The sequence below is a fragment of the Lonchura striata genome, chromosome 3 (assembly GCF_050655825.1).
Source record: "Lonchura striata isolate lonStrDom1 chromosome 3, ASM5065582v1, whole genome shotgun sequence".
NCBI lineage: Eukaryota > Metazoa > Chordata > Aves > Passeriformes > Estrildidae > Lonchura > Lonchura striata.
In genome coordinates, this window is record NC_140705.1 from 86,769,231 (window position 1) to 86,785,217 (window position 15,987).

Genomic DNA, 15,987 nt, shown 5'->3' on the forward strand with positions numbered 1-15,987 from the left:
TGATTCTGTACTTTTAACAACTTGCTTCAGGGCTTGTTCTGTATTTTAACAGTCCACTTCAAATAATCCAAATATTTCTGCAAAGATTATTTTCCCCCAGCTCGTTGTTTTAAGCATTTGACCTTTGTCTTCACCATCCCCTGTCTGTTCTACATCTCTAATCTTATCTTCTTAACATTTTGCATTTGTAACTTCTCACCTGAATGACATGATTTTCTAGTGCTTGACAAAGCTGCCTCTGTGCCTTCTGGGTGTGTGAAAGGCATCTTTAAATAGCCAGGCAGAGTAAATCATCTTCCTTCCCCCTACTCACTCTGTAAATGTAATCCAGCAAAGGAGCTCTGGATGCATGTTGATCCTCCACAGCACCAGCAGACACAGGCTCCAGCAGCATTTTCATGGGCAGTGCCATGCACCAGTCCAGCAAGCAAAGTAGCAGTGAAACTATGAACTGAACAAGAATACAGACCACACTGATTAGGTACGTCCTATTAAATTTACCCAGACTTTAGGGTATGAATTGGAAAGTTTAAAATTCAGCTCTGGTTCGGAGCAATCTCATTTAAAACCCCCCTCAAACTGCACAAAGAATGGATACAGCCCTTTTCAGTGACACACCTTCTTATCCACTTCCATGGAGGAGTATTCAGCACCAGGCAGAAGAAACGCGATGGTGGCCACCAGGATCTGCAGCCAAACAAACCAAGTATCAGAAAGGCAATCAGCTTCTTCCCCTGTGGAGACAGACCTCTACTGCACAGGGCATGGAACAGGTTAAGTTCTCCTAGGAGCAACCAACTGCCCGTGCCAATCAACGAAAACATTTTACTGAGCATTTTGCACACAAGTCACTACAAACGGGGGACCTACACTGTAGTCCAGGGAGTGTAGCAAGTAACTCTCTAACAATAAAAAAAAGGAGGAGTTAACAAAATCACAGCAGCCCAAGGAAGGGATTAAGACAACTTTGCATACGATTTCGATGCAAACTTTTTAAAGAATCTGACGTACTTCCGTAATTTTCCGGCACAGAGAGGATTCATACTCCTGAAGCTTCTGCCAGTAAGACACCAGCAGCTGAAGGACGTCACAAGCTACCTGAGCTACCAGCTTATTGGAAAACTAGAAGAAAAAAGGTGATTAAAAGTAAAATAAAATATTCAGATACAATACACTGCATTCAGTTTTTCTACATTTCATTATTTTGCATCTTTGCAAACAATAAAAAATGTTAGTGTTGTGAGATCACATTGTCAGCATTAGGAACCAGCAGGTTTGACACTGTCTATATGATATTTTATGTGAGTTTGCTGGAGAAGAAGTCTATAGGCACACAGGCTGTTTTTGCAAATATTCTGCATGCTTGCAGAGGACACCATAGCAGCAGCCTGTGCCTCAGATTATCAGTGATTATTTGCAAAGTGAAAATGACTTTTTTTCCCTAAGCAGTTTGATCAGAGCCCACCACAGCAATACCTTCAGTGTCACACCTATGACATTGATGGCTTTCTTCACATGGGGGTGGCTCGTGCACTGCGTGAGCTCCTCACAGATCCACACGCTGAGGCCACAGATGGCGATGCATCTTTGTGAAAAGGAAAAGGGAGCTGGTCATGAGATTTAGAGGAATATACAGAGGGAAAAAAAAGCACAAAGATGAGATCTCTCTTTCCCCTCCAACACGACAGGCCAGCACCTTCACAGTGCAGAGTATAGCTTAACTTCACAGAACCAAACCACAAGGCAGCAGCAGAAGATAAGCAGCAAGAAAGACTTTTCCAAGCCATAAATGGACTTCATAATGTTAAAGATAGTTTCCAACCTAACTAATTCTATGATATTTTCCCATTTCTTTTACTCGGTATTTTACCTTGCAGCTTCACTTGGCTCCTCTGTAGCATTCTTCAATAAAATATTTATGAGGCAATACTGAAATAACAAAATAAATTAGAATAAGCATCTTTTTTCATACATCTACTTTAAAGTTGTTTAATTTTAGTTACAGGTGAAGTCACTTTAATTCTCTGTCTGTTGCTAAAGCATCTTTACCTCATGATAGTTGTATTTTGTCAAGGGAGAAACACTGATTACAACTCAAATATACAGGCCCTTGAGGACAAATCAAATTAGCTAATAATTAATGTATAGTAGCAAGAGGAAATCAATTAATTTACAGTGTCAAGGGGCAGTTACAAACAAGTGGTGGTCACTCCATACACACTGTAGTGTTTAGATTCTAACCAAAACACGTTATGAAAAAGTTAGCATATTATTTAGTACAGAAAAGATAAAGCTGTCTTAATTTTAGAAGTAAGACATGTCCAGTTACTCTCCAAGGCCAGATGAAGAAGGAGACAAGCATGTGAAGGGATTTCTGCATTCCCTTTGGTTTTGCCTGCTCAGGCCACATGAGGAACTCAGAGATTCCTCTCCAGCCATCCCTAATTTTGAGCAGTGGATCACTGTGGTGCCTCACATTTATCAAAAGCAACAGAAGCTTGTGAGGGTAACCACTTGGGTAGGAATAAGGATTTACAATAAATGTGGCTTTACCTTCAAATCTGCAGTTCCTGTGATGCTCTCGCCAGCTTCTGAGATGGGTCCCAACCTTGGGATTCCTTGGTAGATGTTTGGAAAGCACACAAGAGCACCAAGGATGGTGTGAGCTTCAGACCGGGGAGCCTGGCAAAGGACAAATAGGCAGAAATAGTCCCTAAAAAAATATTCACTAAAATAGTCACTGAAATAGTCCTTCAGATGTGGAAATGCCTTCAGCTCTGAGGCCAGTGTGCACTGCCATACTCAGACTGCTAGATTCACACATGATTCCTGCAGCATTGAGCTGTCCCAGGGAACACAACCCAGGAGCTTTTCCTCTGCAACTCTAACAAGAACTGGGTGTAAGCAGTACCTAACACACACCTTCCTGCCTGTGCTTTCTCTGCTGTGCTGCTCCGTTCTTCTGGTGAGGCTGAGCTGCCCCTCCACTGGCACCTGGTCCCACTCCTGAGCACATCCTACATCTTTAATACTTCCCTTCATTATTCAATCCGACAGTCAGCCATTTAATGCTGACAGGAAGTACAGAACCCCCAGAAGAGCAGCTGAGTGAGGAGGTGAAGCACTAATCCAGCACTGCTATGAGATGATCATGTGGCACAGAGAGAAGTGTGTGCAGAACCCACTCACACTCACTGCACAGGTGATGCCAATGTGCAGAGAGATCCCTACTCCAATAGAGCCATCAAAAGCTCCACAGCACAAGCTATAAGCACATTAACTGCTGTGTAATATTGAAAATGCAATGCACACCTAGTTTTATGCATGAGGAGAAAAGGAAGAGGGTGGTTTGGTTTGTGTTTTTTTCCTGGAAAATTGAGCATCCATTCCTTACTAGCATTTAAGCTTTGGATCAACAGTGAGGCTGACCAAGCTCTTTGAGTGCCAACGGAAGAAGCGTGGCTGGATAACCATTCCAGTTCTGCTGAAACAGTAGAGGGCTGTGGCACTGCATAGGGCCACCTGCTCAGCCATGCAAATGTCAAGAGCAGCAGCAAAAGCCCTGCGCAGAACAGACTGAAAGGTCTCTTGTGAGCTGGTGCTTCACAAGCAACAGAGCTTTCCTGTTTCTCCCAGGACTGCCAGACCTTTACCTTTATTTTGGCAACTCCTTATTGATTTGCTATTTTACTTATCCTTTGATAATTTAATAGTTTATAGAGTCACATTTCTGTTAGTGCTGACATTTAGCCTGAGATGCTGCGTCACCCAGAGTTCCCTGCTCTCCCTTGGTGTTTGCTTGCTGCAGTGGCACTCATGGGGCTCTACAGGTGTGCAGCAGTATCAGCCAGGACACTCTTTCCTTACCTCAGCCTTTGGATCAAACACCTCTGCAGCACCAGCATGTTGCCTTATCCCAGGATTTCCCACCCCAGCTGCCCCAGGATCCACCCCAAGAGCCCAGTCAGCATGGCTGTACCGAATCAGCTGTACTCACCTCCAGAGTGTCTGTGCTCAGCACACGTGCTGCCGCTCCAAGGAAGTCCCCGATCAGCATTGTGAAGCCTGGCAGCCCCAGGAAGAAGAACCACGGCAGGCAGTGCTTTATGATGGTGTTCAGGATGTCCTGCAAGAGAAAGCACCTGTGAGAAAAGCCAGGAAGCCAGAAAGCAAAAGGGACAGTGTCAGAAGATTTAACTTTGAGGTTCCCTAGTCCCACACTGATTGAGATGCAAATTCCCAGAGCACTGTGTGCAAACTGACCTCCATGTATTCATCACCTTCCACTTCAGGGGTGTGGAGTAGCCAAAGTGCATCTGGTATTTTGATAAAACATTTGTACCCCTAAATTCCTATTCAAAGCCTACACTGCCATTCATGTCTCTTCATGCCAAAACACAACCATTCTGTTAAAACAAGACTTTGGATTCAAGCATCCAAACATTTAATGGACTTAACATGAATCACTGCAGCAGGCCAGAGAAGTGAGTTCCTCAAATCTGTCAGAATTCTATGCCACAAGAACACAAGCTGCCCCTCCCAGGCCCGCTCTCTGCTTCAGGTGCCCTGAAGGAACAGAGCAGCAGCCCCAGCTTTGCTCACCATCACCCTGTGGTACAGAACACATTCCAGATAAGCCTTTCATCTTTAATCCTTCCACATTTTATGTCTTCACAGTCTCTCCAAACTAGACCAAAGTTCCTATACTTAAGACTTCTTCCCTGCAAACTTTCAGCAAGTCTAAAGTTAGGCATAAAATCTATATAATCCTTTATTTGTGACACTGTATTTGCTGAAGAGTTACATCAAGCTATTGCTATACTGAGTAGATAATTATTCAATAAAATTTTGAAAAGCTGCAAAGGAAAACCTTTTTCCATGTCCATCCTTACTGGTTTCATGATGTGTCAAAGACAGCCTGAGCTAGAGACCCCCATAATGTGCCCACATGCTCAATCTTTACAGCAGAAGCTAAAGCTGACAAAACCAATTTTCTCTTCACAAAGTGAAGCTTGAACATCTCCACTGTATTCTCAAAGCCCTCTAAACACCTGCACAGCCCCTACTTAGTGTTCCACTAAGTGTCTGTAACACCAGTGTCCTATGAAGAAATTGCTATATATTCAAACATACAGTATTAGTTTTTAACATAGTAGCAGATCATGCTTTCACTTTCTTGAATAAGATAAAATGCCACTCAAGTTAATGTTTAAACTTGTTTTAATCACTTCCTTTGATACATTTTAAGTCAATATGGGTCAGTGCAAACATTGAGAAGCAGAGCAGATGGACATAGCCGCTCATAAAGCGGGTGGTAAAACCTTGGTTGGCGCAGAACAAAGGACATACCTTGTTATAATTAAGGGCTGATTAATGTTCCGTGCTGGTCCAGCACAGCACACCTGTACAGCAGGGCCAGGTAAGGCTGGGCAAGCCCTGAGCAGGGCAGCAGATGGGAGCAGGCTGCTGCTGACATGTGTCACAATAAAAGAGCCCAGCCTAACCTGACCGGGGAGGTGGTGGCACAGGGAGCTGCTCCAAACAACTGCACTAACTCCTGTCCTCACTCCAGAGCTCCCATCTGTCACACACCAGGGCACAGATCCTGGCCATGCTCCCTGCACAGAACACTTCTTACAGTGGCGTAAGGAGAACCACAAAACATTACTGTCATACATGAATGCTGTGACAGCACACACCGTCTAAAAGGCTCCAGGGATTTACTCGCCAGTTACAAGTTGCAGTGCTACTAAAAAGAAATAATTTCCCATTGCAAGAAACCTTTCAAAAATTCCCTTTGAAAAGCTCTTGAAGCAGTCTTCGGCTTCCCTTCAAATTCCCAGCATGGGCTGTTGGCTACAGTGATACACACCCAGGAACCATCTCCCTAGGGAGGGCCCACAGAAACCTGCTCAGCCAGGCTCACCCCAGGGACTGAGCACATCACCCTGGGCATTTTGGGTCACTGCACTTCAACTCGGGCTGGGCAGGCTGTCCCCTGCCCGTGGGGACACGGTCAGCACCAGCCCAGGACAGCGCACACAGGTAGCCTGCCAGGTTTGTCCCCTTTCCCAGTCAGCAGAGCGCCCAGCTCACAACACCACAGAATCTGGGGCAGCAATCCAGGAGCTCAGGCAGCTTATCAGCAGAGAGAGGCTTGTGAGAGGGTGAGGGAGCCAGGACATCTGTGCTATCAGTGATATGGCAAAATCAGGTAATTCAAACAGAGCCAGGCTTCCTTCCCTCCCTGCAAACGTAAACTCTGGGTAGCAGCTCCCAGCCTGGTCAATGAATCACTTTAATTGAATGCTATATACATAGCAACTGGAAAACATAAGCCATAAGAAAAACATATGGTGATGGCCATGGAAATTGGTTTACTCATTCTGCACAGTGTTGTTGCTTTACTTCTTTCATAATTGACCTTTAGAATGATAAATGTGTAAAATAATTTTGGTTTATTATGGCTCCAAACCTTTCAGCAATTACACAAAATGAAAATTTAAAAGGAAGTATTCATTCTGGAAGCATTTCCATTGTTTACATAATTGCACAGCTACAATTTAGTGCTCATGTTGTTAAAGAAAAGTGAAAAAGGACCATTATGGACTATTTCAATTCAGAATGATGCTCTGTGGTGTTAAAGCTGGGGAAGAGGGGAGAGGAGGGGGCAATTGCATGCATGTCCTTCTCAAATGCATTAACCCTATAAATGGCATAATATTTCAGTGTAGGTTAATCTAGTAATTCAAATTATAAGGTCGTAAACATCCACTGAATAAGCAAAATAAATCCATGCAAGTTCACTGAAAGGTCAATTGCAAAAATATTCTTCACCTAATTTTTGTTCAAGATTTTGCAGATTACAGGTGTAACCAAATAGCCTGCCAGCTGCCTACCTCATGTTTCCAATTGTCCCTCTACAGGAACAACATGGATTTTCCACTGAAAGTTCACTCTGTTCCTCACCAACAGATACCTCACTGGCAGCTGAGATCTATAGCATGGTAAAGATTATTAATTTACAGAAGGCTTAAGACTTCCCTTTTCTACTTTAAAGGAACAAATGCTTCCATTTACTTATGCCAAGTTTTCCTACCTACCATGAAGTTTTAAGTAAGAGTTAACTTGTCAAAAATTAAGTTCCGACACAAATTTACGAAGTATTTTGACAACCTTGCGAGACCCTGGATTCATTTATCAGAAAGCTCTATTTCGATGTGCTAGGTAAAACCTAACCCCAAAACGGTTACATTTTATAGCCCATGTCCCTGAGGCTGGAATACACTAGAGAGAGTTTTTTTAATTTCTCCCATTTTGGAGCATGTCTGATACTTTCACAAGTGGGGAGAGCAATAGGATAAAAGACTAGAATAAATATTTTGGTTTGTGCACACACAGAGCACTCCCTGAGCATGAAGTGGATACAGCTACAAGGGTGTGGGTGCCAAGGCCACAGCACTGCCTGGAATGTGGAGGTGCCTTTGTGTCCCCACATACATCTCTCCTAAGTGCCTGTGGCAGCACTGCTCCAATCTCTGACAGACAGAACATGGACCACAACAGCAGAATTTGGGTGGGATGGATGCAACTTAGGAAGGGCAAATGAATTACAGCAAAATAAATAGAAAAGAACAAAACTACCAAAATCATTCCTAAATGCACAGCTCTTGCAGTTGGCAGGACCTGGCTTCCCCTTGCTTCCAGTCAATCTTCCAGCTCTTTTATCCAGCACTCCCAGCCTGGTGTGGGTGAGCAGAGGGGGATGTGAGAGTTCCTATGAGACACTGGCATTTGGACTTTTGTTTGTCCCTACTGGAAACATGCTGTCTGTTAACACTTTTTCAAAGCACTCAAAGAACATAATGGGAGCACACAGGCAAATTTTCCACAGGAAATGAGATAAAGGGTGAATTAAAAGAGGGAGAAAATCATGGCAGCCATTGGAAAGAAGTCTTGAGAAGCTAAAATAGATTAATCTAAGCCTTAATAGACTACATTAAGGCTACTTCCTTTTAAATGACAGTTTAAAGAATCTAAACAGCACAATGGTTTCTGTACAACTAAGGGTCCTCGTGTGCAACACCATCAGGCATAAATCCATAATCCACAAATCGTTCCACAGGGAAGAAAAGCAAAGCTACTCATTTATTGCACCTTTACATGGCTGCTGCTGCACGCTGCTCCTGGCTGCTGAGTGACAACTGGGCAGATGCAGATACACAGTTTGTGGTAACTGGGAGTGGGGCTACAGCTGTGCAGGACTGGTGAACAGTATTGAAGGATGTGGTGGTGTGTTTTTGGTTCCTATTTGGTTATATTTGTTATATTTGCTCAGTTATATTTGTTATTGGTATGTTTTGTAATGTTATTTGGTTCATCCTGGTTCTCCCCCACATTGTAATGGTTCTTTCCCTAGTTTTCCCGCCTTGTCCTCCCTTCCCGCCTTTCCAGTATCTGTCCATCAGGCAAGATGGTGCAAGTAGTCATTTAAATTAAAAAGTGCCCTATCCTCACCTAAATGGCTAGCAGATACGGAGACAACAGAGCACTGCGGCTAGCTAGGGCTGCCTAGGGAAGATCGGTCGGAGTCTTCCAGAGCGAGGCAGCGGCAGTTGGCAATGAGACTTGGAGTGCCCAGGTGGTACTGACCAATCACCAAAGGGAACAGAGGGCACACAGGCGTAATGCACATGAGATGAAGGGTATAAAAGGCTCTACTGAAGAACAGGAAAGTGCTGATGCTTGAAGCCTTCCTTGATGGTTGTACCTCCACATTTGGGGTAATCTGGTGACCCCGACACAATCCCAAGGTGATTTAGGCACATGACTGCAGACCTAAGAGCAGTAAGATGGTGGAACCAGGGAGACCAGGAGCTTGCACGTCTAGATGACTTCTAAATAAACCCACTAGCACCACATGAGCAGGTCGGAGCTCGGGAATGGGGGCTTAAATATCGGCAAAAGAAGGGTCCATATTGGACATTCTGCTGTTAATATTACAAAGTAAAGGTATTAAGCACGAAGAGTGGGTGCTACACACTTTTTCTGTTTGCTACAAAAGAAATAGAGTAAGGCTACACACTTTGCTTATTTGGTACAGAGCAAGGCTACAAACTTTGCTTATTTAGTATAAGGAAGATGGAGCGAACCTGCATAGTTTGCTTATTTGGTACAAAGGAAGTGGCCTGGGAGCAGACACACAAACTGCCTTCTTCATTAAAATGTGGGCAAGTACCAGCCAAGCCTTCGCCTGTGCTGCTGCCTCCTGCTCCCCGCAGGTGCAGTGCAGTGAGCCCTGTGTCCTCCTGCCCAGTGGCAGCCGCAGTCTGGATGGGTCCCGGGACGATGGCAGTTTCCCCGACTGCCAGTGTGCGCAGCAATACCACAGAAGGACGTGGCACAGTGGTGTGATCCGAGCAGTGGTCACCTGGTGGGAGTAGCTACCAGGCAAGGAAAGAGAAACACAAACCACAGCCAGTGTACTGGTAGCCTGTGCCGCAGCTGGCGCCGTAGCAGCAGCATGGCCCCTACACAGTGCGGGAGGTTTGCCGAGTTGCTGCAGCACGACACACTGGAACAAAAACAATGTGGAGCTCCAAGAGGTGGAGTCAGAGCTGCACAGAAAGCACATAAGAGAGGCTTGCAGGAACCAGCTAATGCAACAAAAAATGAAAAAGGAACCAGGAGAATTTCTTAAAGCAGCAGTGGGGGCTGGAGACAGAATAGCTCTATTAAGCAGTACAATGTGTTTGTTTGCTGGTGAAACACATGTATTGTGTTTGTGAATTGCAGCAAGATCGGGACAACACAATACCGGGTGAAGCAGCTTGCAATACAAGTTGCTGTGACTGTGCTAATCTCCAAAAGATGTTTTCGATGCTGGCAAAAGGCACATTTCAAGCTTACTTAGAAATTACATCATTTCGGGGGTATTGCTGTCACAGTACTGCAACACTCAGGATCACCTTGTTTATGTTGAAATGAAACACAAAAATTTTGCCATTTTTAGTAGCAAAAAATGGATTTATTTGACTGGATAGTTTCATGGCATTCTGTCTGCCCTTAGAATGGTAGGAATATCTGATTTACTGCAAAACAGGTAGACTCGGGAAAAGTACTACCTAAAGAGCAAGAACTTTGAGTTGCATATATAAACTACTGCTCCTTATTCTTATTAGCTGGACTGAACTTGGAATTGTGACAATTTGTATCATAGAAAGCTCATTTATAGAGAGCAGTACAGTTAATTTCTAGTATCAGTCTCATGCAATAATTACAGTTTGTTTGCCTTAGTGTAATCATAAATAATGCCTCTTATCCTACAGAAGCTGATAAAACCAAAGATGCCTTAACAGAAGCCTTATATGACTTAAGAAATTTACTTCACAGCTCTTATTTTTCACAGAATTCATAGAATTCCTAGGTTGGAAGAGACCTTAAAGATTAACAAGTCCAACCCATGCCCTAACACCTCAACTAAATCATGGCACCCAGTGCCACATCCGACCTTTTTTAAAATACATCCAGGGATGGTGACCCCACCACCTCCCTGGGCAGACCATTCCAGAATTTTATCACTCTTTCTGTAAAAAGCTTTTTCCTAATATCCAACATACATTTCCCTAGATGCAGCTTGAGACTGTGTCCTCTGGTTCTGTCAGTGCTGCCTGGAGAAAAGAGACCACCCCCCACTTGACTGCAACCACCTTTTAGGAAGTTGTAGAGTGATAAGGTCACTCCTGAGTCTCTTTTTCTCCAGGCTAAACTACTCCCAGCTCCCTATGCCTAGTTGTAGCTACTACAGTGTCAAAACTAAATAACTAGGAATTTCTTTTTTTACAAAACTAAGGAATAGAGTGCTAGATCTTGCAGATAATCATCTCATTGAGGAAGCTGTTATAGGTCACTGTGTCTTCTTCAAATCTCTAAGTGTGACCTGTATTGCAAATTAATGAATATGTGCTAAGACAGAGTGGAGCATGGCAGAATAAAGCTACTTGGAAAAGGTTATGCCAAGGAATTGTATGTATTCAGCAATTTTCTTTGCAATCCTGTTCTATTTTACAACCTAATCTATTCTCCACTAAGATGTGCTAAAGATAAACATTGCAGATGTCTTTGTGTGCAGAAAGGAAGGAGAGGTAATTAAAAATCTGCATGATGCGAAGTCTTTGGGTACTGTATAATGTAGTGGAAGAACCTAGGGCAAGGCAGTATCTGGTACTGGCCTCCATCATAGATGAGGCCAAAAGGACAAACACTGAATGGTGAAAAAGATGTACTGCTTTTGCAGCTTTTGTCAAGACTAATAATGGACCTAGTCATGTAGCTCAGCATATGTTACTAGTATTTCACATTCTTTAACTGGTCTAGCTGCTGTAATACATTTTCATTCTATGCTTAAAGCCTTTCTTCAAAAACAAAAAAGGGGGAATGGTGAGTGAAACCATACAGGCAAGAGTTTGGAAAATTGTGTTTACATTGAATCATCCTTACTATTCCTCCCTCTTGTACAATGCCTGCTCATTACATTCAACCTGTGTTGGATAATGCCCCTCGAAGCAACTAACCTGGCTGGGGCTCACCTGAATCCTTGAAATAAGCAAAAATGTATGGGTGATGGAAACATACAGATTCTATCTTATTCTTGTACGTTACTTTATGAAGTTGTAGAACTATTGATGGAATTATACAGCTGATAATGAATTTTTATAGTTATTGATATTGTTAAAATTCTATAGCTATTGAAAGAATTATATAGCTGTTGATTTTGTTAATATCCTAATATGTAGCCTTTGGCTTATTCTTGTATGTTACTATTGATATTGTCAATATTCTCTAAATATAGGTATAAGGATTTTGATTGTCAATATTCCATAAGTGTAGGTATAAAGATTTTGATGATATGTAATGTAGGTTTGGGGAATTAATCAAGGTCAGTACACAGACGCATTACAGAGCTAGTGGAACCTACACAAAAAGATACTTGACCATGTTTGCTATTTCTTCTGCAAGGGCCCTATAGGAGGATGGTAGACATGGCATTTATTTAAAAGAAAAGAAAGGGGGAACTGCAGGCACTCAGTTTGTGGTAATTAGGAGTGGGGCTACAGCTGTGCAGGACTGGTGAACAGTATTGAAAGCAATGAGACAAGGAGTGCCCAGGTGTACTGACCAATCAGCAAAGGGAACAGAGAGCAGGCAGGTGTCATGCATGAACGTGAGGGGTGTAAAATGTTCTACTGAAGAACAAGAAGGTGCTGATGCTTGAAGCCTTCTTTGGTGTCAGTTGTACCTCCACCATCAAGCAGAAAGATACAAAAGCCCACAAATGCTGTTTTTTTTTTTTAATGTCAGACCAATGTTGACACAAACAGGTAATTAATGACTTCTCTAGCAGCAGCTCTGCTGAGAAATGCTTCCTATTACCAATTAGCCATTTTCCATACAGAGAGCTCTAGTGAGTGTTTCTGCAGAAGCTTAGAGCTGCTGCAGCTTCCTTTCCATCATCACCTCTAATGCCTTTGAAACAAATAAAGAGGTTTATGGACAACGGGCACTGGTACCTCAGCACCTCTACTGACAGAGCTTCTCCTCCACAGTATCCTTGCACTGCTAAAAGGAACTGAACTAAAACAAAGCTGCTGAGTGCCCTGGCTGCAGCCAGGCTGTGCTCCACAGGCAGGCCTGCTGCTTGTGCTAACATTTAATCACCCAGGACATCTGCCAGCTTGGCTTGACTGTGGTGATTTTCTTCTTATTCCATATTTAAAGTTTGTTTATATCACTGAACTGAAAAAGCCACCAGCAGAGTCTCTTCACTTGGCCATCCATTGTCCTTCCACAGAGAACCTCTAAAGCCTCTAGCTTTGAATATGTTCTCAAAAAACAGCAGTGTTCTACCCTAGAGGTGCTCTGGCAAGTAAGCATGACTATAATTTATATTTAATTTATTAAACTCACTCCTAAAGTCCAAGAATACAAGTGACCCCCTTGCTAATTTTGCCAGTAACACCTGAGTGCCAGGTGACACCTCAGCATTAGTGACAGGTGGCACCAGGCACAGTAACTGATGCTCACCCTGGTAATAGGGTGAGACTGGCTAAAAAAATTACACTGAGCAGCAGAGGGTTAAAACCTGAAAAAGGACTGAAAACCTGCCTCTTTTTACAGTGTCCCTACAAGGTAAGCACCTCACCTGCACTTCTCTCAGACTACGGGCAGAAATTTAGACAGAAATAAGAAACAGCAACACAAAAGTCCACAGAATTCTTAGGAGACAATGACCAGCAACCTCAAAGGACTACTTATGTGCCAGAAAAACCCAAGCTGAAGAATCCCAATTATGCCAACAGTTGATTTTCTGAGAAGTGTTAGTAGCTTTTGGGGATTATGTTTTGGTCCTTTTGTTATTCAGCAAAAAAGAGGAAACCATGGAGCAAAGAGACGCTTATTGACTTTTTCAGGTGAATGAAGCAAGAAGTACTGTTACAGTAAGCAGCCAGCAACAGTAATAAAACAGCAATAATAAATTTCTTTTCATGGTTCAGCTATTTGTAAAACCTATGTGTTGCAGTGTCAAATTTTGGGTTGATTAACAAAGATGCATTTATTACCCAAACCAAAAGACTTGGTCATCTATAACTCAAATCCGGTTGCAGCTGCTCCAACAGTTTTCCGACCATCAGGCTCACCTGGCAGCAGAAGGCAGCTATGCCCACCCAAACTGCAGCAGATTATCCCACAGCATCCCTACCAACCACTCCCCAGGAACATTTCCTGACTTCCAACCCCCTAACCATAGGTAAAGTACCATCCCTAACCCCCAGTGTGGTAGTGAACATCCCAGTTCGCTTTCCTTCACGCTGGAGGCCAGGGAGGGAAGGCTGTGAGTTAAATGAACATAATTCATAAAAAAACAGGGAAAAAGCCCAGACTAGCCCAGCAGCAGAGCAGTGGCACAGGCTGGAGGAGTTCAGGAGGGAGACACCCCACAGATGGTCACTCGACCCTTGACCCTGGGCCCCTCCCATGCTCCCTGACTACAGCTCGCTCCCTACAGCCACCAGTGCTGGGCTTCTCCCACCTGGAGAGGTGATGCAATTCTTGCAGAGGATTGTTCACTTCTCCAGGGATGTTTGTTGCTAGACACTTCCACATGGACAAATTAGCTGCAGCTCATTACCCCGTTTTCTCCTCTGCTGAGTTAATTGCTACATCCCGGGCTCGGAGTGCCACAGGAGCCTCCTATAAAATACACCCTCATACTGCTCTTTTATGCACCTCCACCAAAACCTGCAAAGCTGGGCTGCACTTGCTGGGAATAACACTGTACTCATTTATAGCATATTCAAAATCAGATTATTTTGTTTTTCTAGCAGCACCAAAAGCCACACAACACAGCAGCAATTTCCTATTTTCACATTCTAAAGTGAGTAAGGAGTGAAAAGAAAAATACAGTTAAAAAAAACATTTGTCACGCAAACCAAAACATTGAAAACCATTCAGGTCGAAGAGGTTCCTGACTGTAATGCTTTTAATTATGTAACAACCTAAAAAGCTCTTCTGAAGTAGCCAAGGCAATTGCCTGGAGCTGGGCTGTCTTTCTGTGGCCTTCCCACATAAATGCTAGAAATTGCACTAGTGATGCATACAGAAGGATAATTCCTCCATGAGACACCTCCTACCCTTCCTTCTGTGAACATTCCTTACAAGGGAGAAATTTATGCCTGTGCTTAGCAGACAAACCCATCTGTGTTAAAAAGGCCACCCCAAGTTTACTTTATTCCTGAAATCCTGGAAAGCATGCTAGGATCCCTGTTCCAGTGATCCTGTTCCCTGTGCTTCCACACCCTCTCTGATAAAAAGGTTCCCAATTCTCTGAGCACCCAGCAAGCACCTTGGAGCAAATCGAGCTGGAAATAGAGGCAGGAATAAGGTCCCTGCTTCCCATCAACACCTTGCTCCAAGACACTGCCAGTTCTACAGCTAAGGAAAGCAGTCAGGAAGGACACACACAGCAGCCAACCTGTGGTAAGTGTGCCACCAAGAGGAAAATGCAGCCACAAGAGTGCGGAGCAAGAACAAAGAGCAGCAGCAGCCTGCAAAATATCCAGGGAAACCATGGAGGGATTGCAGTGTGGGGCTGTAAAATATCCAGGGAAAACGTGGAGAGATGGCAGTGTGGAGGATGCAAAATAGCTGGGGAGCCCTGGAGTGATGGGCAGCTGCAGGAAGACTTCTAGGATTTTCCAGGAGAAAACCCTTGTCTCTCTATTCTTATCTATTTAAAAGGGGTGTTTTGTAAATGCTTTAACTTTTCATGAGGGAAACCAAGGGGCAAGAATCTGGTAACAATTCCTTCTTTCCCTCTATTATCTCAGAAACAATCAAACCGGTCTGGTTTTCTAAAGGCACAATCAGTAACTCCCAGAATTTCCTGAGCAGTCCCTGTGCCCTTTGTTGCCAACCCCAGAAGAGCTGCAGACCTTGCTCTCATTCCTACCAATATAAAAACATGTAAGTGGTCTTAGATAGTCTTTATTTTGTCCAAAGAATATTTCTTAGAGTTTCCATGAGCGCTGAGCTGTCTTTGTGAAACAACCATCATTTCACAGCCCGACTAAGTCTTTTCTTCACCTTGCACTGAACGCTTTATTCCTGAGGCTTCCCCAGGGCAGGGACACCTGGAACAACTGCTGTGCCCACAGCAGCAGCAGCAGGTTTTGGCAGCATCTCCCGCTGCCGTGGCATGGGACAACTCGTACCTGGTCCTGGCTGGTCAGCCCCAGGCGCATGACAAAGTAGAAGTGCACCAGGAAGTCAGAGTTGGGCTGCAGGTCCTGGCGCCGGCTCATCATGGCACAGAGCAGCCGGAATGCCTGCAGCTTCCCCTCCTTGTACTCACTGGGCAGCATGACTGCCTGCAACAACAACAAAGCCTGCATCACTCCTTGCCTTCCCCACCAGCCAGCCCATGCAATG

The 15,987-nt window shown here is 43.9% G+C and overlaps 1 protein-coding gene across 14 annotated transcripts in view; it reads right to left on the minus strand.

Annotated features, from left to right (window-relative positions):
- Window positions 1-15,987, minus strand: part of RALGAPA2 (Ral GTPase activating protein catalytic subunit alpha 2) — a 96,106-nt gene that overhangs the window by 50,798 nt on the left and 29,321 nt on the right. For all 14 annotated transcript variants that reach the window (XR_014953863.1, XR_014953864.1, XM_085575626.1 and 11 more), the window contains 8 exons: window positions 15,771-15,926; window positions 3,998-4,126; window positions 2,554-2,682; window positions 1,871-1,929; window positions 1,477-1,585; window positions 1,012-1,122; window positions 619-687; window positions 314-451 (listed from right to left, as the gene is read on the minus strand). Coding sequence is in view for 12 of the 14 variants with exons in the window: in XM_085575626.1 (XP_085431752.1) it covers window positions 314-451; window positions 619-687; window positions 1,012-1,122; window positions 1,477-1,585; window positions 1,871-1,929; window positions 2,554-2,682; window positions 3,998-4,126; window positions 15,771-15,926 (900 nt within the window). In the remaining 2 variants the exon portion in view is untranslated. The remainder of the gene's footprint in view (window positions 1-313; window positions 452-618; window positions 688-1,011; window positions 1,123-1,476; window positions 1,586-1,870; window positions 1,930-2,553; window positions 2,683-3,997; window positions 4,127-15,770; window positions 15,927-15,987) is intronic.